This window comes from Adiantum capillus-veneris, chromosome 10, assembly GCF_014529385.1.
Source record: "Adiantum capillus-veneris isolate H3 chromosome 10, ASM1452938v2, whole genome shotgun sequence".
Taxonomy (NCBI): Eukaryota; Viridiplantae; Streptophyta; class Polypodiopsida; order Polypodiales; family Pteridaceae; genus Adiantum; species Adiantum capillus-veneris.
In genome coordinates, this window is record NC_140940.1 from 156,534,405 (window position 1) to 156,560,215 (window position 25,811).

Sequence of the window (25,811 nt, forward strand, 5' to 3'; positions counted from 1 at the left end):
TAGAGATCTTGCTCCCCATTATTATATTTGTACAGCCCCACATAGATGTTATCAGTGTTGATCCTTGTAGTTTCATTCTCTCTTCTTAACCTCGCATTAGGGAAGTTCATAATTGGTGCTTTCTCCTCGAGTTCTTCATCTATTTTGGCTTTGGTGCCCATCAATCCCCACTTGTCCACAATGTTAGGGTTTAGGACTACCAAGTACATGGTACCCTCGTCATCGAGATATCTATCTCCGCTATAGCTCACAGGCACTAAGTCCTTGAACTCACTAGGTCTATCTTCTATCTTTACACAATAGCGGTCCATTCCATCTTTGTAGATCTTGGCACCTTGCTCATTGTCGTACTGGTATTTTATGAACAGTAGCTTCATTGTGGCGGAAGGGTTTGATGATCCTGCTGCCATATTTTCTCTGTTGTTCCTTTTCGAGTGTTCCAAGTTTTCAGTGAAAATCTCGTAAGATCTCTCCGAAGAAGTATCAGAGACACTTCCTTCAAAGATCGGCTCTAATGGTTGCACCCAACTTTGGTTTACACTTCCCTCGGTTGATATGACACTTGCTGGTTCCCCTTGTTTTGGTTGATTATTCCGGAGATTCCTGCCCGATCTCAAATTCATCAATTCCCCTAAAGGACTGTAGCTTTTCCGTCTCGGCAATTTGTTTTCCCCAAGTTTTTGTGGTCAGAATTGATCCAAACTGACTGATACTTGGTCAATTGTTTAATCTTGTCAGTTGGACAACTTCTGTTTCATCAAGTGAGAATTTTGTTGCAGTTATGCTGAAAAAGACATTATACGCGTATGATGTCTTTTTTCACAGATTTTGACTATTTTGGTTATGCTCACTCTCAATGGCCCCTTTATGCTCTGTTCACTCACAAAATTTAGTTTGAACTCTGTTTGAGCAAGCTATGGCTAGTTCAGGCTTTTCTTGGCAATTTTCTGCTTTTGACTTGTTTTTTGGGTCAATTGTGATCAAAATGGGATGAAACTTGAAATATAACCTCTAGACAGCTATTACAATGGATCTGTGTTAGCAAAGTATCAAAATATGTCCAAAATTAGGTCAAAGACATCATACGCGTATGATGTCTTTTTCATCAATTTGGGTCCAAACTTGATATTTATGCTTTCTACAGTGTTTGTAACAATCTTGTCAGGTCAGATTTCAAAAATAAGCATTGGAAGTGCCAAAAGACATTATACGCGTATGATGTCTTTTTTCACTGATTTTGACTATTTTTGGTTTTAAGCCTTCTCCAATGTTTATAATTGAGTTTCAAGTGTTTTTGTCAGGTTTGAATGTAAAAACAAGATCTGAATCCAAACTTTCCTATTCTTTGCGTTTCTTGGACTCCGACTTGTCTTTTTGGGTTTCTTTGAGTGTTAATGTTCTTGTTTTAAGTTGATCTTAGGGTAAAACCCCCCTTCTAAACACTCTGGCAATGTCAAATTTTCAATTTTAGTCTCTGTTTAGGTCCTAAGACATCATACGCGTATGATGTCTAAAGTTGCAGATTTCCAGTTTTTCAGCACAGAACTCTTCCAATAGCTCTTTTAAGTGCTCAGCAACAATCAGTTACACAGAAAATTTTTCTGAACTTTGTTTATTGCATATTTCACTACCAAAGCGACTTTTTTCAGTGATCTAACATGCAATCAAACACATCAAGCAAATAGAACACCAATTGATAGCTCTAGATCAGGATCAAATCAGGCCCTACCTAAGCTACTTCTAATCATAAAATGGATTTTTTGCAATTGAAAATATAAAGAGATTTACTACCACACAAGGAGTAGCAAATGCTTTTTATGTCAACAACCACTTAAACACCATCAAAAACAATCTAATCTAAGCTAAACTAAAAATACTGTCAACACGGAAGACCCAGGAATACCCCACTTCCTAGTATCTCTAGAGACCTTCGGAGTCCACCACTCCTAGATCTTTTCTAACTAAAGTATACAAAGTAGGTTATACGACTCACCTCATAGGATTAGTCTAAGGTCACCTACTTAGGGCTCTCGTCCCCGGCAACGGCGCCAAATGTTAAGGCGGTTACGCCGCTAGCGGAAGCTAAATAGCGAGAACTCAACCAACAACAGAATTTGTCAGACGAGGACGGAGCTTGACCCGCAGGCGCATGGAAACAACTAGGTGGGTGTCAAATCACCTACTCGACCTTCTAATGACAATCACTACTAAGGAAATCAAATCTAAGTTCTAAAATACGCAAGTGACTGAAATCCGTACTACGAACGAATGCTATACGAAACAGGATCTAGAATCATCGAATCGATCTCAAACTCAAGGGGAAGTCTATACACTAGGTAAGAACAACACCCTGAAGACTTGAACTGCGAAATCAACCTATAATCACTCCGTGCGGTAAACGCGTATGAAGACAGGCCGAAAAATACAGGTGACCGAAACTTGACCCCGATGGTACGAATGTGTAGCTCTACTCGTTGTGGTTCTATAGATATGCTGCACGCTCTATTCCGACACACGAGTTGGAAGAAAACTCACACCGAAGCTCGTAGGAACTTACCACACGTAGAAGCCGATAGCGCGCACTCTTGGTATCTGTGCGTAGCTCTCACCGTTGCTAACGCAATGGTGGTGTCGCTTCTCCAATGGCGGTCCCGTAGCTCGCGTAGCAAGGAGATAAGACTCTCTCTCTCTCTCTCTCTCTCTCAGACACAGTCACGACGCTCAAAAACTCCCTTTGATTAATAATTGAATCTCCTTTAGGTTACAAAACTTTGGCTTATATACCTCAGCCTTGGAGGTGAAAACATCTCTAATTATTTACATCAGCAGGTGAAATTACGTCGGGATTACAAGCTGGAAACTCAATTGAGTCCCGTTACTTAATGAATGGCTCAAATCAAAATTAAATGTCGGAAAGACATTTATTACAATCAATGGTTACAAAATGATGGGTGTGAGCAAAAATGCGGGTGTGATCCTCTGCTGGCTCAACAGAGAAGAAGCAATATTCACTACACAAGTCAAGCATAGACAGGAAGAGCATGCGTTTTCCTATCCCTGGCCTCTCGTTAACCCATGTGGCTCCTCTTTAAAAAAAAAACCAACGATGAAAAGCTCTAAAAAAACTACGCTATCAAAAGCTACCAAGTGAATAAAATAAAAAAAGCATTCTGCGTTGCTCTCAACAGCAATTTGATCTTCTCCACAAGCAGTTCGCAGGTTCCCAGAAGGCCACAAGCAATTCGCAAGTTGTAGCCACAAGCAGTTTGCAGGTTCCCAGAAGCAGCTCCGAGCTTTGTCTACAGGTTTGTCTTTGGCATTCTTGTTTTTTTTCTCTCTTGCTGTGCCTTTAAAAAACAAAAGCATGCACTGCTTGATCTCTCTCTCTCTCTCTCTCTCTCTCCCCCCCCCCCCCCCCCCCCCCCCCCCCCCCCCCCCCCCCCCCAAACAGGACATGAGCTAGAAGAATTGGTCACTGAGCTTCACAATAGTATAGACGCATATTTAAAGAGCACAATATTGAGAAGTTCTTGATAGGCTTCTTATCCGGGATGTTGAATTTTGCTATGCAGTGATTGCCGGAATGCATGGCAGTGGCAAGAAAGCACTCTGGTGTAGGCCTCTCTGTTCCATTGAAAAGAATCACGTGTTTTGTATCCACAGTAAATCCACTACAGAGAAGAAGCGATATTCACTACACAAGTCAAGCATAGACAGGAAGAGCATGCGTTGTTGCAATGCTTTGGTCTATATGTATGCCAAATGTGGTGCCGTTGCGAAAGGATGAAAAGTTTTTGTAGGTATCCTCTCCAAAATGTTGTCACTTAGGTCGCATTGATCTCAGGATATGCCCAATATAGCTGTGGCAAGGAAGCTCTGGGCTTTTCCACCAACTCCAAAGGCAAGGCCTCCCTCTAGATGCAATCACTTTTCCTTGTGGGCCTTCTTCACATGGGCAAGAGATTTCATGATGAGATTTGTAGTCAAGGGCTATTGAAGGAAGATGTCCTAATGGCGGTGCTTTGGTTGATACGAATGCAGTCAATGCAAGAAATGCCCAACATGGCTAGGAAAAATGAAGTATGGTTGTTCACCTAAAAGATGTGGCAAAACCTTCACATGGGTGAGACTATTCAGAATGAGATTGCCAGTCAGGGTTTGCTAAATGAAGATGTCGTGTGTAACAATGCATTGGTTGATATGTATTTCAATTGCAAGTGCCTCACGAAAGAACGAATGGTCTCGATGCACATTCTATTCAGGATCTCATTATTTGGACAACATTGATTGCAGGATATGCCCCACCATTGATGTGGCAAGGAGGCTTTAGGTTTTTTTCACCAGTACCCCGACAGGAGGGCTGCCTCTCTCAAAATAAAATCATTTATGTTTCCACCTCCAGGCATATAGGCATACACAAGATATTCATATGTGTAAGATAATTCACTATCAGATTTCTACTTAGGGGCCATCGTTGCAAAAAAATGTGCTTCACGATGCTTGGTTTGATATGTATGCCAAATGTGGTGCATCACAAAAAATTCTAATGGGCATCCTCTCTAGAGGGTCGTCATTTTGAATGCGTTGATTGTAGGATATGCCCAACATGGCTTTGGCATTAAGGAAGCTATTTCACCCTGATATGAAGGGAATACCTTTCTCCATGTGGCCTTTGGCAAAAACGCAAGATGCTGATATGGGCACCAAAATTCACAATTATATTGTTAGTCAGAGGCTACTGAAAAAAGATGTTGTGCTTGGCACTGTCTTCGTCGATATGTATGCCAAATATGGTGCGCTTGAGAAAGCACAAGCGAAATGTCGCCTCTTGGAATGCATTGATTTTAGGATGTGCGTAACAAGAGCAGGGCCAGAGAGCTCTACGCTGTTTTTGACGGGTGAGATGTTGTACTTGACACTTCTTGGCCGATATGAATGGTGCGCTTGAGAAAGCACGAAAAATGCTTGAGATCCTTCCTGTCCAGAATGTCACCTCTTGGAATGCATTGATTGCACGATGTGCGCAACAAGAGCGGGGAAGCTCTGTGCAAACTTCCCCATGCAAGAAGACTTGCATGTTTTCCTTTTTTTCCAAACATAAAAAGCGGACAACATCTAAACATGAACATATTTTACACGACTCATATCATCTATTTATAAAAATTATAACATTTGCATGGTTCTTTTGCGAGTACATTGACCAAAATTGCGACTTCCGTATTGTATCAAGGAAGGTATCAATCAAAAAACAAGGAAACATGCTTTGATGAAAGGTAACAAGCTCTTTCTTTCTTCCATTTTCTTCTTCAAGGACATATTCTCTTGTTGAATCTTCATATTACACAACCACACTTACACAAATGACAAGAATGCATACAATAGGGCGAGATTGAATCAAAAAATTAATACAATATAAAAACTAAGTACAAATTTAAACATATGAAAGTTAGGGCATGTAGATCATGGCATTGTGTACACAAGACCATGTTAACTTGAGGTAACAAGCTTTGTGGAAAACAAAGCACAAGCTCTCTCTCTCTCTCTCTCTCTCTCTCAAGTTTCTCTTCTAGGTTCTTGCTTTCTCTTACTCTTTGACTCACTTCAATCCAATACAATTGTGGCTAACGACACTCTAGATTCTTTTATGTAGGCCATAGTGAATTTTCACCTTGTTAATTGCTACTTGAGATATTTTTTTATATTCAACCAGGAAATTTACGCAGCCGCTGCAAGTGATGGAGGAGCAGCCAACCTGGGCAGAGCTACGTGGTGATGGGGGCCTTACGTCCAAGCACTGGCGCACTCGCCTGGCTGCCATTCAGTCCCTTCTCGCGCTTGCTGATCAATCCTCTCTCATGGACGACGCTCCTCTCACACAGCTTCTGGACCTCCTTATTTTCACCGTGGCTCTGTCTGACGCCCACTCCCTGGTAAATCTTCTTCCTCTTCTTCTTCTCTCTCTCTCTCTCTCTCTCTCTCTCACACACACACACACACACACACACACACACACACACACACAAACACACGAGAGAGAGAGAGAGAGAGAGAGAGAGAGAGAGAGAGAGAGAGAGAGAGGATTGTTGGAGGGCGTGGACCACTCTCAACACTAAAGGCCATGGGTTCTTTTATGACGCGGGATCGACGGTCGTTGGCGGACGGGCCAGATCTAGAGGCGATTCAAGAGTGATAAAAAAAAAGAGCACGTCGTTTCTGTGCGTGGATCTTGGACTACTATTGTTCCCTAGAGAGGCATGTGCTCTGTCCATCACATGAAATGGAAATGGAAACGGATTGAAATTTTTTGAAATGGGAAAATAGAAAACGCCTCGTTATCGAGTCCGGGGTGTGTTTCTGAAGGAAGAAAGGGCAATTAACCAATAGATAGGTTGATACGAAGTAGATGATACAACTAAACAATTGCACCATGCGTAGAAGGTTGAAGAATGAGACTTTCATAGAAGCAAAAAGCTCATATATTATGAGTCATGAAAAATTTGATACAACAAGACATGATAAAAGGAGATTAAATTACTCAACCCTAAAATGCAAACCCACGGTCTTTTATATGTTAAGGTCCAAAAAACACTAGTGGTGGGTATCTTCATTCTTTGATTTTTCCTCATCTGTCTCGTTTCCCCTTTCCCTTGAGTCGTAGGGAAATAGCAGAGGAAATGGGTCTCCCCATGGCGAAACACATTTCCTTGCTATCTCCCCAGAGAGGAAACGTTTCCTCCAGGGAAACGCATTTCCCCAATTTTTTCTGGGGCATTTCTCATTTCCCCCCCCCCCCCCCCCCCCCCTTGGGACTGTATATAGCGCTTTCAGATTTCAGCCTCGTTCCAACATTATCTTCAACACCCTTGACATCGGCAATAGCAGATCAGCCTATAACCTTGTCGTCAGTTTGTAGGATTAAGCAATTTCCCTAGCATTTTGCATTGTCGGCCTGTAGCCTCTCAGATCAAAGCATCCATAGGAAGATCCCATTAGCATCTCAGCATCTAGATCCATTATATCAGCATTTCTGCAATCTAAAGCAATTTCCTCTCTAGCAATAGAGAGGAGGGTGTAACAAACTGCTGACGTGTCAAAGCCTAAAGAATGGAGTCAACTTACAGATGTGGCTGAGGGGCCTAAACCCTAATTTCTGCCAGAAACCCTAACTGATGAAACCCTAATTCTGGAAAACCTAACCCTAAAACCTGCAAACCCTAATTTTGGAAACATCAACCCTAAAACTGCAGAAACCCTAACCCTAATCCTAAGGGCAGCAGACGAATTCTGAAAATTGCACTGACATGATGATGTGGCAGGTTGTACGGATTTTCGTAAATTGCGCTGGTAGCTTTTTGGCTTTGCTTTTGAACCAGAAGCTTTTGAGTTTTAAAGGCTTTTTACTGTAACTGCTTATCAGCCAAGGGCCTTTAAATATGAGGCTAGGGCTCATTCTCTGGCATGCTTCCTTGAGAAGGTGCAGAGTTTGGAGTACCGGCTTGTATTGTGTTGATGCAATATAAAGAAATACCGAAAGGGGCACCAAGGTTTGGGGCCAATACTCTCTGGGGTGGAATTCCGCCACTCCGTGTTGCGTGTCGTCTCTCTCTTTCAGTTCAGTTGTTATTGAAGTGTTAAAAGTTTGCTCAGTTTGTTCTTTTTCTATTGGCACGTGGTGCAAGTCTTGTGACAGTGGTATCAGAGCATCAGGCGTGTGCTTTTCTGAAAGCATACCGATCCTACAAAAGAGCAGACAGAGCTATTGATGGAATTTTATTTGAGGTATCTTCGCCCTCCAACCCGGACTTAAATTTTATTTTGAGGTATCTTCGCCCTCCAACCCGGACCTATTAGCCACTCTCACCCTTACTTGATTGCGCATCGGGCGCGCTCCCGTCTTCACCGCAGTGTCTTACAGGGCATAAGCCAGTTAAGAACCCAATACTTGGAATTCATGGATTCAGCAGAATATTTACAGTTTCTGGTCAACGAGCTTCACGACATTCTTTTGCGGCATCCTCAACAGAATCTTCCAATGCTGCAAGGTTTTCAACAATTTTTGAACTACATGTTACCCCCTCTGATGCCCCATGTGGTACTTCCTCCTCCGGCACCAGAAAGTACGAGAGCTTCCAACTGGCAACCTTCTCAGCCATCTGTCCCGATGGGGGGAGTCTTCAGGAATATGGTGCAACCATCTGACCCTGATCCAGTGCAACCGCCTTTGTCACATCCATTGTGCCCACCTCCACCACCACCACCACCACCGCCAACAGGCTACAATGGTTGGAGCCCATATGGATACCCTTATCATCCATACCCGGGATATACGCCAAACCAACCCAAAGATTTCAAAGATGGTGGCGCGACAGTCAAATTTTTCACTTTTTACGGGGTGAAAGATCGCAAGAAAGCATTGCAGTTCCTAGAGCAATTCTACAACATCTATGCTTTAGGGAACTATACAGAAGAATCCAAGATTTCTCGAGCAGCGGGATTTCTTAAAGATAATGCTATGCAATGGTGGAGTTCAATCATGACACAACCGCATGCTCCAAGGACGTGGCAAGCTTTCAAGACAGTTTTTGCACGTAGTTACATGACTTGTATACAATGGAGGCAAGGGGTTTCTTATATAGCAAGCCTTGTAAATTGCCTTAACCAAGACTTTGACAAATAAGTAAAATAAAAACCTAAAAGCCAAACTAAATTATGGGATCACATTGGGCAGTTCACTTGAGATGCCTAAACTTTAACACCCTCTCTGCAACTCATAGTGGACATCAATAGTGAGACCAAGTCGATGAAGAAGCTACCATGGACACCCCAATAGAAGGCCTTGAACTACTGGATACACCTCAGTGTTGCTCTCCTCAACTTTGTACCTGAAAGTAATGCCATCTTTAGCATCGGTTGCCTTTGTAGAAACTTTGAACCGTGGACCATACTACGTCCAATAATCCCCATTCGTGAACTGTGAACACATCACGTCCAAATTATAAAACTCCAAGATAATGAACTCTGGAACACATCCTGTCCATGATCCGACCAACAACAATGAATTGGCGCGCCCATCCATAGTGTTTTAGATGTTTGATTGGTTCCTTGCCAGATGCATGTGCATTGAACTCCGACCTACGGGTCCAAACACCAATAACTTGAACTCCAACACAAGGGTCCAAATTGATTATAGGGAGCATGTGGTTGCCCCTCTCTGCCACTCACAAGCCTCTCTCTGGCTAAAGCTAGTGATGACACCTGTCATTTGACTAGAAATCTGACGTCGAGGCCACTGTGGCCACCGCCACGTGTGCCATGTCGATCTCCTTTGCCAAATCTTTATTACCGTAATCTCTGTCTGGCTTGCCTTTATCCTTGTCTATTTGTGAGTTCCTGCTTTTGCCTTTGGCTTCAAACTCTTGAGCCAAACAAAGCGCCGAATCACAATAATAACAACTGTGGTCGTACCTCTCGGGTACCGAGGCAGCTAACTCAGTACTTGTATTGCCATCCGTGTCCAACTGACCTTTGCCGCTGTCCTCTAGCAAACTCCTCCATTTGCTTTTGACTTCATAAACTCGAGCCAAACAAATTGCCGGGTTCCTTGAGAACTGTGCCGATGCACAGGCCGCTAAATGGATGGTTGACGATGCGTTATCCATAGCTTTTTGTTGCTTTTGGTCGTCGTTGTTGGGTGTGCTCGAGCAAGGGAAGGCCTTGTTGAAGTTGCAAAACTTGGAAGTGAACTCTCGCCTTCTTGCACTTCAATAATTGGCCGCACGATCTCCAAGTCGAATCGCGAGAGTAAAACTCTCCGATCTCCCAAGCCGCGTCAAGGGTCTCGTCCAAAGATCCTCTGTTGCTCCTCACAAGTCGCGTTCTAAAGCTCCTCCCAATGCCCGTCCAAGTTGCTCAGGCCATGCTCCAAAGGTCTCCTCCAAATAGGCTACGAAAGCCGTTCTCCACGATGTACCGCCCTTGCATTGTGTTCTCCAAGGCAAGGCCAACACAACCTGGGGCACCCTTTCTCTGCCAAACGTCTTAAAACGTTGGCCAAGAGGTGGCAAAAGGGGGGGCGCTGCCGCCAGAGAGGGCGTCTCAAAACGCGCAAGGAGGGGGGGGGGGGACAAGGCGATGTTGCGCAGGGTTGAGGGCGTGTCAGGATGCTAGTGGAAAAAGGGAGGTTGCCAAGTCGGCAGCTGCCCGAGTGTCTCAAAACGCAAGTGGGGAAAGAGGGAACCGCCTGCAAGAGCATAGGGGGGTAGGGCGCAAGGAGGCACGCACGTCAGCGTTTTGAAACACAGGCTGCAGCGGACCGTGAGGCAACAACTAGGGGTTCAATCTACAAACGCCAAAGCATTTTGAATCGCAGGTTGCAAATGGGACGGGCTTCAGCCAGCCAGCGTTTTATAACGCCGCTGAATATAGGATCATTGGATGCCGCCAACAAGGGAATGGACACCGACAGCAGTGGGGAAACTTTCCAAATCTTCTTCTTCTCTTCTCTTTGCTGCTCCTCCACACCAAGGGCTTCAAGTACGACCTCGCTCTGATACCATGTCAAAGTCGACGATGCGTAGAGACCAAGGGGAGTGAGCATGAGAGAGAGTGCTGAACCAATCAACCTTGGCAATCAATAACTGAATGTGTATACAATGGAGGTAAGGGGTTGCTTATATAACAAGCCTAGTAAATTGCCCTAACCAAGACTTTGACAAATAAGTAAAATAAATAGCTAAAAGCCAAACTAAATAATGGGATCACATTGGGCAGTTCACTTGAGATGCCTAAACCTTAACACCCTCTCTGCTACTCATAGTGTACATCAATAGTGAGACCAAGTCGATGAAGAAGCTACATTGGACACCTCAATAGAAGGCCTTGAACTACTGGATACACCTTGCTGTTGCTCTCCTCAACTTTGTACCTGAAAGTAATGCCATCTTGAGCATCGGTTGCCTTTGTAGAAACTTTGAACTGTAGATCATACTACGTCCAATAATCCCCATTCGTGAACTATGAACACATCATGTCCAAATAATAAAACTCCAATATAATGAACTCTGGAACGCATCCTATCCATTATCCGACCAACAACAATACATTGACGCACCCATCCATAGTGTTTTAGATGTCTGATTGGTTCCCCGCTAGATCCATGTGCATTGAACTCCGACCTACGGGTCCAAACACCAATAACTTGAACTCCAACACAAGGGTCCAAATTGATTATAGGGAGCATGTGGTTGCCCCTCTTTGCCACTCACAAGCCTCTCTCTGGCTGAAGCTAGTGATGACACCTGTCATTTGACTAGAAATCTGATGTCGAGGCCACTGTGGTCACCGTCACGTGTGCCATGTTGATCTCCTCTGCCAAATCTTTATTACCGTAATCTCTGTCTGGCTTGCCTTTATCCTTGTCTATCTGTGAGTTCCTGCTTTTGCCTTTGGCTTCAAACTCTTGAGCCAAACAAAGCGCCGAATCACAATAATAACAACTGTGGTCGTACCTCTCGGGTACCGAGGCAGCTAACTCAGTACTTGTATTGCCATCCGTGTCCAACTGGCCTTTGCCGCTGTCCTCTAGCAAACTCCTCCATTTGCTTTTGACTTCATAAACTAGAGCCAAACAAATTGCTGGGTTCCTTGAGAACTGTGCCGATGCACAGGCCGCTAAATGGATGGTTGACGATCCGTTATCCATAGCTTTTTGTTGCTTTTGGTCATTGTTGTGGGGCGTGCTCGAGCAAGGAAAGGCCTTGTTGAAGTTGCAAAACTTGGAAGTGAACTCTCGCCCTCTTGCACTCCAATAATTGGCCGCACGATCTCCAAATCGAATCGCCAGAGTAAAACTCTCCGATCTCTTAAGCTGCGTCAAGGGTCTCATCCAAAGATCCTTTGTTGCTCGTCGCAAGTTGCATTCTAAAGCTCCTCCCAATGCCAGTCCAAGTCGCTCAGGCCATGCTCCGAAGGTCTCCTCCTAATAGGCTACGAAAGCCGTTCTCCACGATGTACTGCCCTTGCATTGTGTCCTCCCAGGCAAGGCCAACACAACTTGGGGCACCCTTTCTCTGCCAAACAACGTCTTAAAATGCTGGCCAAGAGGTGGCAAAAAGGGGGGCGTTGTCACCAGAGAGGGCATCTCAAAAAGCGAAGGGGGGGGGGGGCGGGGGAAATCGCGCAGGGCTGCGGGCGTGTGAGGACGCTAGTGAAAAAAGGGGCCTCGCCAAGTTGGCAGCTAGCCGAGCATCTCAAAACGCAAGTGGGGAAAGAGGGAACCGCTTGCAGGAGCATAGAGGGGCAAGGCGCAAGGAGGCACGAACGCAAGCGTTTTGAAACGCAGGTTGCAGCAGACCGTTAGGCAACAACTGGGGGTTCAATCTACAAACGCCATAGCGTTTTGAAACGCAGGTTGCGAATGGGATGGGCTTCAACCAACCAGTGTTTTATAACGCCGTTGAATATAGGATCATTGGATGCCGCTAACAAGGGAATAGACACCGATAGCAGTGGGGAGACTTTCCAATTCTTCTTCTCCTCCTCTTCTCCGTGCTGCTCCTCCATGCCAAGGGCTTCAAGTACGACCTCGCTCTGATACCATGTCAAGTCGACGATGCGGAAACGTAGAGACCAAGGGGATAGAGAGAGAGAGAGAGAGAGAGAGAGAGAGAGAGAGAGAGAGAGAGAGAGAGAGAGAGAGAGAGAGAGAGAGAGAGAGAGAGAGATTGCTGAACCAATCACCCTTGGCAATCAATAACTGAATGTGTATACAATGGAGGCAAGGGGTTGCTTATATAGCAAGCCTAGTAAATTGCCCTAACCAAGACTTTGACAAATAAGTAAAATAAATAGCTAAAAGCCAAACTAAATAATGGGATCACATTGGGCAGTTCACTTGAGATGCCTAAACCTTAACACCCTCTCTGCTACTCATAGTGTACATCAATAGTGAGACCAAGTCGATGAAGAAGCTACATTGGACACCTCAATAGAAGGCCTTGAACTACTGGATACACCTTGCTGTTGCTCTCCTCAACTTTGTACCTGAAAGTAATGCCATCTTGAGCATCGGTTGCCTTTGTAGAAACTTTGAACTGTAGATCATACTACGTCCAATAATCCCCATTCGTGAACTATGAACACATCATGTCCAAATAATAAAACTCCAATATAATGAACTCTGGAACGCATCCTATCCATTATCCGACCAACAACAATACATTGACGCACCCATCCATAGTGTTTTAGATGTCTGATTGGTTCCCCGCTAGATCCATGTGCATTGAACTCCGACCTACGGGTCCAAACACCAATAACTTGAACTCCAACACAAGGGTCCAAATTGATTATAGGGAGCATGTGGTTGCCCCTCTTTGCCACTCACAAGCCTCTCTCTGGCTGAAGCTAGTGATGACACCTGTCATTTGACTAGAAATCTGATGTCGAGGCCACTGTGGTCACCGTCACGTGTGCCATGTTGATCTCCTCTGCCAAATCTTTATTACCGTAATCTCTGTCTGGCTTGCCTTTATCCTTGTCTATCTGTGAGTTCCTGCTTTTGCCTTTGGCTTCAAACTCTTGAGCCAAACAAAGCGCCGAATCACAATAATAACAACTGTGGTCGTACCTCTCGGGTACCGAGGCAGCTAACTCAGTACTTGTATTGCCATCCGTGTCCAACTGGCCTTTGCCGCTGTCCTCTAGCAAACTCCTCCATTTGCTTTTGACTTCATAAACTAGAGCCAAACAAATTGCTGGGTTCCTTGAGAACTGTGCCGATGCACAGGCCGCTAAATGGATGGTTGACGATCCGTTATCCATAGCTTTTTGTTGCTTTTGGTCATTGTTGTGGGGCGTGCTCGAGCAAGGAAAGGCCTTGTTGAAGTTGCAAAACTTGGAAGTGAACTCTCGCCCTCTTGCACTCCAATAATTGGCCGCACGATCTCCAAATCGAATCGCCAGAGTAAAACTCTCCGATCTCTTAAGCTGCGTCAAGGGTCTCATCCAAAGATCCTTTGTTGCTCGTCGCAAGTTGCATTCTAAAGCTCCTCCCAATGCCCGTCCAAGTCGCTCAGGCCATGCTCCGAAGGTCTCCTCCTAATAGGCTACGAAAGCCGTTCTCCACGATGTACTGCCCTTGCATTGTGTCCTCCCAGGCAAGGCCAACACAACTTGGGGCACCCTTTCTCTGCCAAACAACGTCTTAAAATGCTGGCCAAGAGGTGGCAAAAAGGGGGGCGTTGTCACCAGAGAGGGCATCTCAAAAAGCGAAGGGGGGGGGGGGGCGGGGGAAATCGCGCAGGGCTGCGGGCGTGTGAGGACGCTAGTGAAAAAAGGGGCCTCGCCAAGTTGGCAGCTAGCCGAGCATCTCAAAACGCAAGTGGGGAAAGAGGGAACCGCTTGCAGGAGCATAGAGGGGCAAGGCGCAAGGAGGCACGAACGCAAGCGTTTTGAAACGCAGGTTGCAGCAGACCGTTAGGCAACAACTGGGGGTTCAATCTACAAACGCCACAGCGTTTTGAAACGCAGGTTGCGAATGGGATGGGCTTCAACCAACCAGTGTTTTATAACGCCGTTGAATATAGGATCATTGGATGCCGCTAACAAGGGAATAGACACCGATAGCAGTGGGGAGACTTTCCAATTCTTCTTCTCCTCCTCTTCTCCGTGCTGCTCCTCCATGCCAAGGGCTTCAAGTACGACCTCGCTCTGATACCATGTCAAGTCGACGATGCGGAAACGTAGAGACCAAGGGGATAGAGAGAGAGAGAGAGAGAGAGAGAGAGAGAGAGAGAGAGAGAGAGAGAGAGAGAGAGAGAGAGAGAGAGAGATTGCTGAACCAATCACCCTTGGCAATCAATAACTGAATGTGTATACAATGGAGGCAAGGGGTTGCTTATATAGCAAGCCTAGTAAATTGCCCTAACCAAGACTTTGACAAATAAGTAAAATAAATACCTAAAAGCCAAACTAAATAATGGGATCACATTGGGCAGTTCACTTGAGATGCCTTAACTCTAACAAGAACCACAACACTTCTCCTTTGGATCTTCCATTACACCTAGAGCACATAACTCTTCACCTAACAAGATAATAAAGGAAAGGCTAAAACTGAGAAAACCTCGAAGTTGACACTTAATGAAAAATCTGCTCATGGAATAGTAGGAGGTTGGTTAAGTCTTGAAGAAAGAACCGAGTATGGAAACAAAGGACGATGTTTTAAGTTTTAGACTGAAGGTCACATGAAAAGAAATTGTCCTAAGAAAGAACCCAAATTCCACATCTTCTGTCAGTTTCATAAATGTGTAAAGTAGTGTGCCTAAGTTTCTAATGATCATCTAGATGAGTCTCTTATGAAGTGGGTCATGTGAATGGTCAGTGCATTGTGATCTTGTTTTGATCTTGACAATATGCATGATGTGATTAGCGATTCTCTTGTGAAGAGCGCACATTTAGCAGTTATTCCCTTTCAAAACATGAGATGAGAGATTAATGGCAAAGACAGCATGCTCTGCTCACCGCCAATGGCGATGGAATAGGCACACTCACAAGAGATACTGAGCATATTCTCTTTCCAATTAACTAATGGATCATATTCACGAAACCACTTAATGCCTAAAATCACATGACATCCACAAAGAGAAGAAACTACAAACTTGCGACGAAAACATACCTGCTGAACACAAATTGTCACATAAACAACACACATGTTTATAACATCTGTTAGTACAGAGATGAATAGTTTAGGAAAGAACCACTCAATGCATGATAAGGAACCTTTTTCTAGTCATTCATTCTCTATAGCATGAGAAGCATTTGGTGTATGGTAGAGATTTTTAGTTTCAATATTGATCATCAAGCCCTCAAGTGGCTCCAATCTTTGCCTAGTGCATTTAGGAGCAACTGTCAAGCTAGATGGTCCGAGAGTTTTGAGCAATTTGGTGGTTTGAATGATAATGTTCCTAGTAAAGCTAACCCAATTGCAGATGCCTTCAAACGTGAAGGACAGATCTTGGCTCTCAAGTCGAGGTCCACAATACTCATTTAGGAAGTATCTCTTAATAGCATGAAAAGTCAATATGCATATCCTGAGTGTCTTGTTCGTGACGCTCTCTTCTATTTTTGTCACCGTCTTTGTGTGTTATTTTCTCATAGGATAGCCATATTGCACGATGCACATGATTCACTCACGCGTGAGCAGAGAAGGATGAATTTCACTTTAGAAAAGGTAGAAAGTTTGCATTCAAAGAATACACAATGTTTCACCCGTGTAGATTGTGTCAATAAGTTTTTCATGCTCATTCCTTGGCAGGACACAGTCACAATACAAGCATTAGCATAGTTGTCCATCAAGCATTGCTATTTCTTTTGTGCTTTGCCAAAGTCGATAGTTTTAGGTATAAAAGGTTGTGTTTTTGGCAAACACTCTTTGGAAAGTATGGCACTTTGTGATATTTTTCATCTACATTTTACCCATAGTCTCTATAGTCCTTGTTCAATCATTAAAAAGGTAAAAGATGTGTCTATGAATTTGCGGTTCTTCAACTCATGGTCGATGCATATCATTTTCCGTGTTTTTGGTTGACGTTATTTGAGGATGATCCCCCAAAGGATATTCTTGAAGAGGACGAACTTGAGATCGTAGATGAAGTCGAAGCCATGGGAGCCGGAGCAGTTTTTCTACATTTGGTGTGGTTCAAAGAAAGAAGCAGTGCAGTCCTTTTTGACGTTCAAGTATCGTGGCACCCACGCAATAGAGTGGGCCGATGAAGTTTTCTTCACAGATTCCCTGGAGTTGTTGGCGGACAATACAGAAGCCTTGCAGCTTGGTACCTCTCACCTTGTGTCACAAGACGGGCACCGCATGCCAATAGAAAAGAATAGGGTGAACCGACTTTTAGCACTTCAATAACAAATGAACTGAGAGAGAGAGACGACACGCGACACGGAGTGGCGGAATTTCACCCCTGAGAGTATTGGTCCCAAACCTTGGCACCCCTTTCGGTATTCTTTATATTGCATCAACACAGTACAAGCCGGTACCCCAGACTTTGCACCTTCTCCAGGAAGCATGCCAAAGAATGAGCCCGTAGCACATATTTAAAGGCCCTTGGCCTATGAAAAGCAGTTTACATGAAAAGCCTTCAAACTCAAAAGCTTCTAGTTCGAAAGCAATGCCAAAAAGATGCCAGCATAAATCATAGAATTCCGTACAACTGCCACGTCAGCACCGTCAGTGCGTTTTGCGGAAATAACCACAAGGGTCCGAGCCATGAGTATGAACAAGCATTCTGTAAGGTGCAGCAGAATGAATGTTGTATTTTCTCAAGATTAGTGATCTTTATTGCTCAAGGTTCCTTTTAGTTCTTTAGGGAAAGAGAGAGCTTTCTGTCTTGTAGAGTGCTGTGGTCACGAACAAAGTGAGTGGATATTGTGCGTGCAAGTGAATGAGACTGAGAGAAGGAGAGAGAAGAGATACGACACCGAGAGGTTGTAAAACCCTCCTTTGAAGGCCCCACTCTCGTCGGCGAGAGTGGTCTACTTTGATTGCACAAATGGTGTACAATGCGAATGCAATGGACTGATGCAATGGGACTATGCTGATGACGACGACGGTGATGACGACGACGACTCGATGGCTGAAATCTGTAGTCTTCTATTTGCTGTTTTTCGGGACTGTTTTGGTGGCTGAAAATGACTGTTTTGGTTGCGTTTTTTATGGCTGAAAATGGGGGAGCATCTGCAACCAACTTGGGGGCTGATCTGCTACTGTGCGTAAGGCTGAATACGCTGTGGTCTGATGCAGATTAGGGCTGTAAACAAAAACGCTGGCTGAATCTATCTCTTGCCAAAAACGCGAGGCAGTTCTGGGTTAGAGAACCAAAAACGCTGGGCCTTGGGGCTGAAATCGCTGAGGATTTGTAGGGGGTAGCTAGCGTTAGTAGAAGCTTGCTGCTGCTGTAGGTAAAGGGTAAAAACGCCAAGCACTGGATGATGATGGCGATGGCTTCTGGAGATGGAAACGCCAGGGATGAGGGAAGGATGGCGATAGTCTACTGCTGGGGGGGGGGGGGGGGGTATTGCTGAGAAGTTGCCTGTTGAGCGGGAAGCTCCTGCTGCCTCTTCTGCCAGAAAGTGCTAACTTGGGTTTGTTTATATATTAACTTAGCAAAATTGCCCTACCTACTTTTGTTGGAAAGTCACTTAAAAATAATAAGTGAAAATCCCAATAAATAGGAAAATAGGCTAAATGCATTGGAAAATTCCCCTAACTGATGCTAATGGATTTTGATGGGAATTCCGATGATCATGCTGTGTGCAACCGGAGGATATGCATCTATGCCAAGTGATTGGGCATGCACGGTCTACAAATAGACTCACAAAAGTGCCAGATCACTGCTAATCTAAACTTGACTTGACTGACTGAACCCTGCTGTGGTGTAGCTTGTCCACGGACACATAGGGTTGGGATGTGTCACGTGACATCCCCTCCTTTTCAAAGTGAGGTACTGGCACCGAACTGTATGGCGTCGAGGGAGATCGCCAACAGCATCCGGAATCCTGGAAGGGATTCTTCGCCAGCCCACTCTCATGTGTGGTACTTGAATTTCATAAAGGTCTACAACGCTTGCTTCTTTGGGCCGCGCCGAAAGCGACTCAAAGTCGTTTGAATCTCCTTTCTTGCGTCAACTTTGTCTAGAGATATGCTTCTTTCATCTTCAAGAATCTCCATGGCTGAAAATTCCTGAAACCAGCTCCAACACAAAACCATGAACATACCCATTCCATGTAAAGTGAAGGAAAAAAATATAGTCTTCTTTAAAGACTGTGTACGCAATGTAGACGAACATAGAGACGGAGTGACAACCCGTTCATCAAACACATGCAAACAATGCGATTGAAGCTTTCCTGTTTAATCGAAATCAATTAACTGTGGCAAATCACAATGGAAATGCCCATGCTTTGTGCTCATACTATCATGTTATCTTTCGGAAACCGTGTCATGCCAAGGAAGAGACATGGAATGCGATTTCCTTACACATAAACTTTTCAACTTTTCACGACAAATCCGCATACATTCGTGCTCATCCATGAGAGAAACGTGCTCAACATACAATATGTCATGCCTAGGAAAAGGGATCACATAACGATGCTGACTAAAATACAGGAAACCTTCACGAATGAAACACTCGAACAATGCGTGCGTATCAATCATGCGAACACATAATACTTCCTGTGATGGTTCTTTGGACCAAGGCTCAAGAGCCAAGATCGGTTCGTCCTGAATGATCGAAGCGTCGTGTGGGGGTTCTGTGGACCTCGACTCGAAAGCCAAGATCGGAGCTTCGTGATTGATCGAATCTACAACGAGGTTAGCTTCGCTAGGAAAAGCATCCACTAACACATCATCCTTGTGACCAATCACATCTTGTTCATGCAATTCATCATGCTTGTCTTTATCATCCAAATCATCATGCTTGTCTTTATCATCCAAATCATCATGCAAATCATGGTCAATCAAATCACCATCATGCTTCACACAATCATGCAAATCCTGTGTCACGCTGTGGAGAAAGAGAGACTGAGAGAATCTCCTTATCCCGAATCCTTTCAATCTTGTCCTGCATATTAGCAATGAGAGATGGAGAAGGAGAAGTATCCACTTCTTGAAAGACAGTAGGAGAATCACTGTCAGCATTGAGAGTTATAGTGTTGGCCGCAAATTTTATGACAGCATTAGTCTCACGAAACCACTTAATGCCTAAAATCATATCACATCCTGAGAGAGGAGAAACAACAAATCTTCTAGTGAAGGCAGTCTGTTGAGTTGCAAACAGCACATCAAGGCACTCCTCCGTGATGAGAGCGTCCATACCGTGATGAAAGCCAGAGACCTCGATAGGAGATCTCGGACTAACTTCGAGGCGGACTCTCTCAACAAGAGAGGAACTGATCACATCATGCATACTACCTTGGTCAAACAATATGACAAAACGGTGCCCCGACGTACGACCATAACATTTAATGAGAGAATCATCAATGGGAGGGTCCTAAGAAACTTTGGGCACACCCGTGTTATCATTCATTGTATTGACAGATGTAGTGGGTGCTGTGGGTTCTTTAGATTCATTCGATTCAAGCTTAGGACATGTTCGTTCTATGTGACCCTTAATGTGACAATGAAAACAACGACCTTCTTTAGAATAAGTGCTTTGTTCTTCCGACGTGATGTAACATCCTACAATTCCTTGTGCTATCTTTTCATCTGGAGTAAGCTTAGGTTTAGCAGTTGTGTTAGCCTTACCCTTAGATTCATTGGAAGAATTCTTTGATGAGATACTGTTGGTAGATTGGTTAGAAGAGTTATCATTCTTACCGTTCTTACCGTTCTGAGGGTTCTGAGAAGTCTGCGAGATACATGTGGAAGTCTTGTTCTCCTTAGGCTTTCCCTTGTTGTGCTTCATCTCCTGTGCGAGAGCAATCGCTACCGCCTTGTTGAGATCGATTGGATCGAATACCTCGACATCGTACTTGATATACTCGTCCAATCCAAAGAGAAAAGCCTCTTTGCGCTCATCATCCGACATGGGAAGTTGGGTACCTAGCTGCAAAACACGATTAGAGAAAGACATAACCGGCATACCATTTTGCTTGAGAGTGCGCCAATCGTCTTTCAATCGTGCGAGGTACTGAGGTGGCATAAACCGCGCCTTGAGCTTGTCTTGGAAATTAGCCCAACTAAAAGAGAGGGGCGTGAAATCGTCGGCTGCCTCGAGGTGCGCGGCTAGCTGTGCCTCTTGCCATGCGTGGTACCAATTAATGGCATCACCGGCAAGGTACATAGCTGCCGTCAAAACTTTGCTATTGCTTGTCTTCTTAGTTGTCGCAAAATAAGCATTAAATTGATGCAACCAAGAATGAATAACAGTAGCATCCATCTTACTGTCATACTTACTAAAAATCAACTTTTCTGTGACTGGATGGTTGGAATCCGCGTCGTGGCTTGCGCCACCTGATGAACTCCCACGATCTTTGGGTGGTTCGGTCTTCGAGGCTAGGACGTGGGCAATCAATTCTTGAGTGCGTAGCTCTCGTCGAGCTTCACGCTCGGCCTCCAAAGCCAATCTACGAGCTTCACGCTCGATCTCCAAAGCCAATCTATGAGCGGCACGATCGGCCTCCAATGCTGCGTTTCGTGCTGCCGCTTCTTCCTTCCTTAGTTCTTTTCTTTCTTTTCTTGCGTCGCGCTCGCATTCTAAAGCAAGGCGCTTGTCTTCCTGTCTATCCATCATGGCCATCATCTGCTTCATCATTGCCTCCATAGGGTCTGGCGTAAATGGCAAAGGGGGAGGGTTGGAAAAATCTCGTGGTGGGGAGAATCCTTCGTCGCCTCTCTCATGCTCATCACCTGAATGCGAAGTATCCATGCCGCTTCGGGTGACGACCATGCACTATGATCTTGGGGTCTTAAGCTCGCGAGGAACTTGGGTTCTTGAGGGTCTTGAGGTTCTTGAGTCTTGAGGGACTCGGGTTCTTGGGGTTCTTGAGGTTCTTGAGGTTTTCTTTCGCTTGCAAATCGCGTTGAGAAGGATCTTCTCTTCACCCGAGTTCTACCCTTTTCTGCGGGCGCCCCTTGGTGGCCTTGCGCTCACACCAAGGTTGCTTTTTCCCACCTCACGTCGATTGGCCGGCCGCTAAGTGCACGGTCCGCTCTCAATGAGTGAAAAGAGACACAAGGGGAGGCTGGACAAGCCCTTCTTTCTTGGGATTCCTGTCACTCTTCAACAAAACACGATTAGGAATCGCCACGCCCAAGTAAACTTGGGTTCGTGCGATCACAAGCAAAAACATTCTTGTGGTTCTTGTGGTTCTTTCCTTGAGTAATGCAGAACACTTCCAAAGCTCTGATACCAATGTACGGTGCAGCGGAATGAATGTTGTATTTTCTCAAGATTAGTGATCTTTATTGCTCAAGGTTCCTTTTAGTTCTTTAGGGAAAGAGAGAGCTTTCCGTCTTGTAGACTGCTGTGGTCATGAACAAAGTGAGTGGATATTGTGCGTGCAAGTGAATGAGACTGAGAGAAGGAGAGAGAAGAGATACGACACCGAGAGGTTGTACAACCCTCCTCCGAAGGCCCCACTCTCGTCGGCGAGAGTGGTTTACTTTGATTGCACAAATGGTGTACAATGCGAATGCAATGGACTGATGCAATGGGACTATGCCGATGACGACGACGACTCGATGGCTGAAATCTGTAGTCTTCTATTTGCTGTTTTTCGGGACTGTTTTGGTGGCTGAAAATGACTGTTTTGGTTGCGTTTTTATGGCTGAAAATGGGGGAGCCTCTGCAACCAACTTGGGGGCTGATCTGCTAATGTGCGTAAGGCTGAAAACGCTGTGGTCTGATGCAGATTAGGGCTGTAAACAAAAACGCTGGCTGAATCTATCTCTTGCCAAAAACGCCAGGCAGTTCTGGGTTAGAGAACCAAAAATGCTGGGCCTTGGGGCTGAAATCGCTGAGGATTTGCAGGGGGTAGCTAGCGTTAGTAGAAGCCTGCTTGCTGCTGTAGATAAAGGGTAAAAACGCTAAGCACTGGATGATGATGGCGATGGCTTCTAGAGATGGAAACGCCAGGGATGAGGGAAGGATGGAGATAGTCTATTGCTGGGCGGGGGGGGGGGGGGGGGGGTTACTGCTGAGAAGTTGCCTGTTGAGCGGGAAGCTCCTGCTGCCTCTTCTGCCAGAAAGTGCTAACTTGGGTTTTCTTATATATTAACTTAGCAAAATTGCCCTACCTACTTTTGTTGGAAAGTCACTTAAAAATAATAAGTGAAAATCCCAATAAATAGGAAAATAGGCTAAATGCACTGGAAAATTCCCCTAATTGATGCTAATGGATTCTGATGGGAATTCCGATGATCATGCTGTGTGCAACCGGAGGATATGCATCTATGCTAAGTGACTGGGCATGCATGGTCTACGAATAGACTCACAAAAGTGCCAAATCACTGCTAATCTAAGCTTGACTTGACTGACTGAACCCTGCTGTGGTGTAGCTTGTCCACGGACACATACGGTTGGGATGTGTCACGTGACACATTCTCAAACATCATTTCTCACTACTCCACCTGGGAGTAAAATCACCAATCATTGAAACCAGTATTAAAACCAGAGTCAAACAATTCAAATCGGCACCAAGACAAGTTCAAAACAGATACCATCCATTTCAAAGAAATTTTCAAACAATACTTTCTAACTATAAAGAGAAACAAGTAGAGAGTTCATTCGAGGTTTTGGTCGGACCATAGTAACAGGGAATGGCCGTTTTCAGGTCTCCGTTCCTCGTGTCCATTCCAAGTTCCCGTTCCGAATCCCCGTTTTGTGTTTCAAACGTGAGTACCCGTAAGGGAATGGCATTTTGTTCCGCGTTCCCGTTCCGATTTCCCGTTCCTGGTAACTATGGGTAGGACAACCGAACTTTGAGGACGACTGGCTTGTCCTTCTGCATCACGGTGATGGTTCGGTTCCGAACCTAGAGAGTCGCATCATTCTTGTCGTGCCAAGGCATGCGAACGTCGCAATTGCCCAACTTCATGATGTGGAAATGAGCTTTTCCATGATAATCTTGAATAGTCACTGGAAGAGCACCAATGAGCGATACCACTTTTTGAGTTTGACCCGTGGCTAGCTCAGCTTCAATTTCTCCACCCTCTGCATCATAATCAAAGTGCATCTGCTTTAAGAATCCTGGATGGATGAAGTTCTCTGTAGCTCCGGGGTCAAAGAAAATAAGGGCTTTGAAGCCATTGACTTTGCCATATGCTCGACACAATTCATTTGTACTCTCAAGGCGTATGCCATAAATATCAGGAACTAGTCCAATAGCGGGTGTAGCTCTCCTAGTAGGAGGGTGGCGTTGGGGTTTTGTCGACCGTTGGGTGCGGGTGTCGTCTCCTCTGGTCTATTAGTGCATTTGGGACAACTAGAATGATTATGCCCTGTTTGAAAGCATCCAAAGCATCAACCTTCTTGTAGTAAGGTGTCTCGTTGTTGAGGCGTCAAACGAGGCCTTTGCGGTTGATTTTCACGAGACTCTCGAGAATTTGTTCGTTGTTGCTGAGAGTTGTGGTTAGTGGCCTGAGATTCTTCTGTGGTAAACTGTAGCTTTCCCTTCATCAGTTTGTGGCCGACCGCGGCATGGTCCATAAGTTCTTGCATAGTAGAGACTTGCTTGGATAGACAATATTCCTGCAATGGTGATGGTAGTCCAATGGTGTCGCTCGCATTGGGCCTCCAAGGAAACAGATCTAAAGAAGAACACCGGAAGGTACATGTCGAGAAACCTTTGGTGATATTCGTCCATGGTTTCGGTGGCAAGCATTTTCAAGTTGCCCCACTTTGCCAAAATCCGTACTTCAAACATAGAAGTCATGTAACTACGTGCAAAAACTCTCTTGGAAGCTTGCCAGGTCCTTGGAGCATGCGGTTGTGTCGCGATTGAACTCCCATCATTGCATAGCATTATCTTTAAGAAATCCCGCTGCTCGAGAAATCTTGGATTCTTTTCTATAGTTCCCCAAAGCATAGATGTTGTCCAATTGTTGTAGAAACTGCAATGCTTTCTTGCGATCTTTCACCCCAGAAAAAAGTGAAAAATTTGGCCATCATCTCTGAAATCTTTGGGTTGGTTAGCGCATATCCCGGGTATGGATAATAAGGGTATCCATATGGGCTCCAACCATTGTAGCCTGGTGGCGGTGGTGGTGGAGGTGGGGGCAATGGCGGTGGCGAAGGTGGTTGCACTGGATGAGGGTCAGATGGCTGCACCATATCCGTGAAAACTCCCCCGATTGGAAAAGACGGCTGAGAGGGTTGCCAGTTGGAAGCTCTCGTACTTTCTGATGCCGAAGGAGGAGGTACCACCTGGGGCATCAAAGGGGGTAACATGTAGTTCAAAAATTGTTGAAAAATTTGTAGCATTGGAAGATTCTGTTGAGGATGCCGCGAAAGAATGTCGTGGAGTTCATTGAGCAGAAACTGCAAATATTCTGTTGAATCCATGTCTTGGGTTCTTTATGGCTTATGTCCTATAAGACAGAGCAATGAAGACGGGAGCGCGCCCGATGCGTGATGAAGTAAGGCTGGGAGTGGCTAATAAGTCCGGGGTTGGGACCCGAACAAACTTCAAGTAAAATTCCAATAGCTCTGTCTGCTCTTTTGTCCGAGGTCGTGTCCGAGGTCGGGACCCGAACATACTTCAAGTAAAATTCCAATAGCTCTGTGTGCTCTTCTGTCTAGGGTCGGGACTCGAACATACTTCAAGTAAAATTCCAATAACTTTGTCTGCTCTTTTGTAGGACCGGTATGCTTTCAGAAAAGCACACACCTGATGCTTTGATACCACTATCATGAGACGGGCACCACGTGCCAATAGAAAAGAACAGACTGAACAGATTTTTAGCACTTCAATAACAACTGAACTGAGAGAGAGAGACGACATGCGACACGGAGTGGCAGAATTCCACCCCTGAGAGTATTGGTCCCAAACCTTGGCACCCCTTTCGGTATTTCTTTATATTGCATCAACACTGTACAAGCCGGTACTCCAGACTCTGCACCTTCTCCAGGAAGCATGCCAAAGAATGAGCCCTTAGCACATATTTAAAGGCCCTTGGCCTATGAAAAGCAGTTTACATGAAAAGCCTTCAAACTCAAAAGCTTCTGGTCCAAAAGCAATGCCAAAAAGCTGCGAGCATAAATCATGGAATTCCGTACAACTGCCATGTCAGCACTGTCAGTGCGTTTTGCGGA

The 25,811-nt window shown here is 45.0% G+C and overlaps 1 protein-coding gene across 6 annotated transcripts in view; it reads left to right on the top strand.

The window, feature by feature from the left end:
• The first annotated feature begins 5,632 nt into the window (after positions 1-5,632).
• The window catches only part of LOC147449928 (ARM repeat superfamily protein), a 134,393-nt gene continuing 114,214 nt past the window's right edge, over positions 5,633-25,811 (top strand). The window contains exon 1 of one of the 6 annotated variants that reach the window (XM_086522276.1): positions 5,633-5,930. In XM_086522276.1, coding sequence (XP_086378402.1) covers positions 5,736-5,930 — 195 coding nt within the window. In that variant the 5' untranslated portion in view covers positions 5,633-5,735. The remainder of the gene's footprint in view (positions 5,931-25,811) is intronic. The other 5 variants (XM_086522273.1, XM_086522272.1, XM_086522270.1 and 2 more) reach the window with 5 other exon arrangements.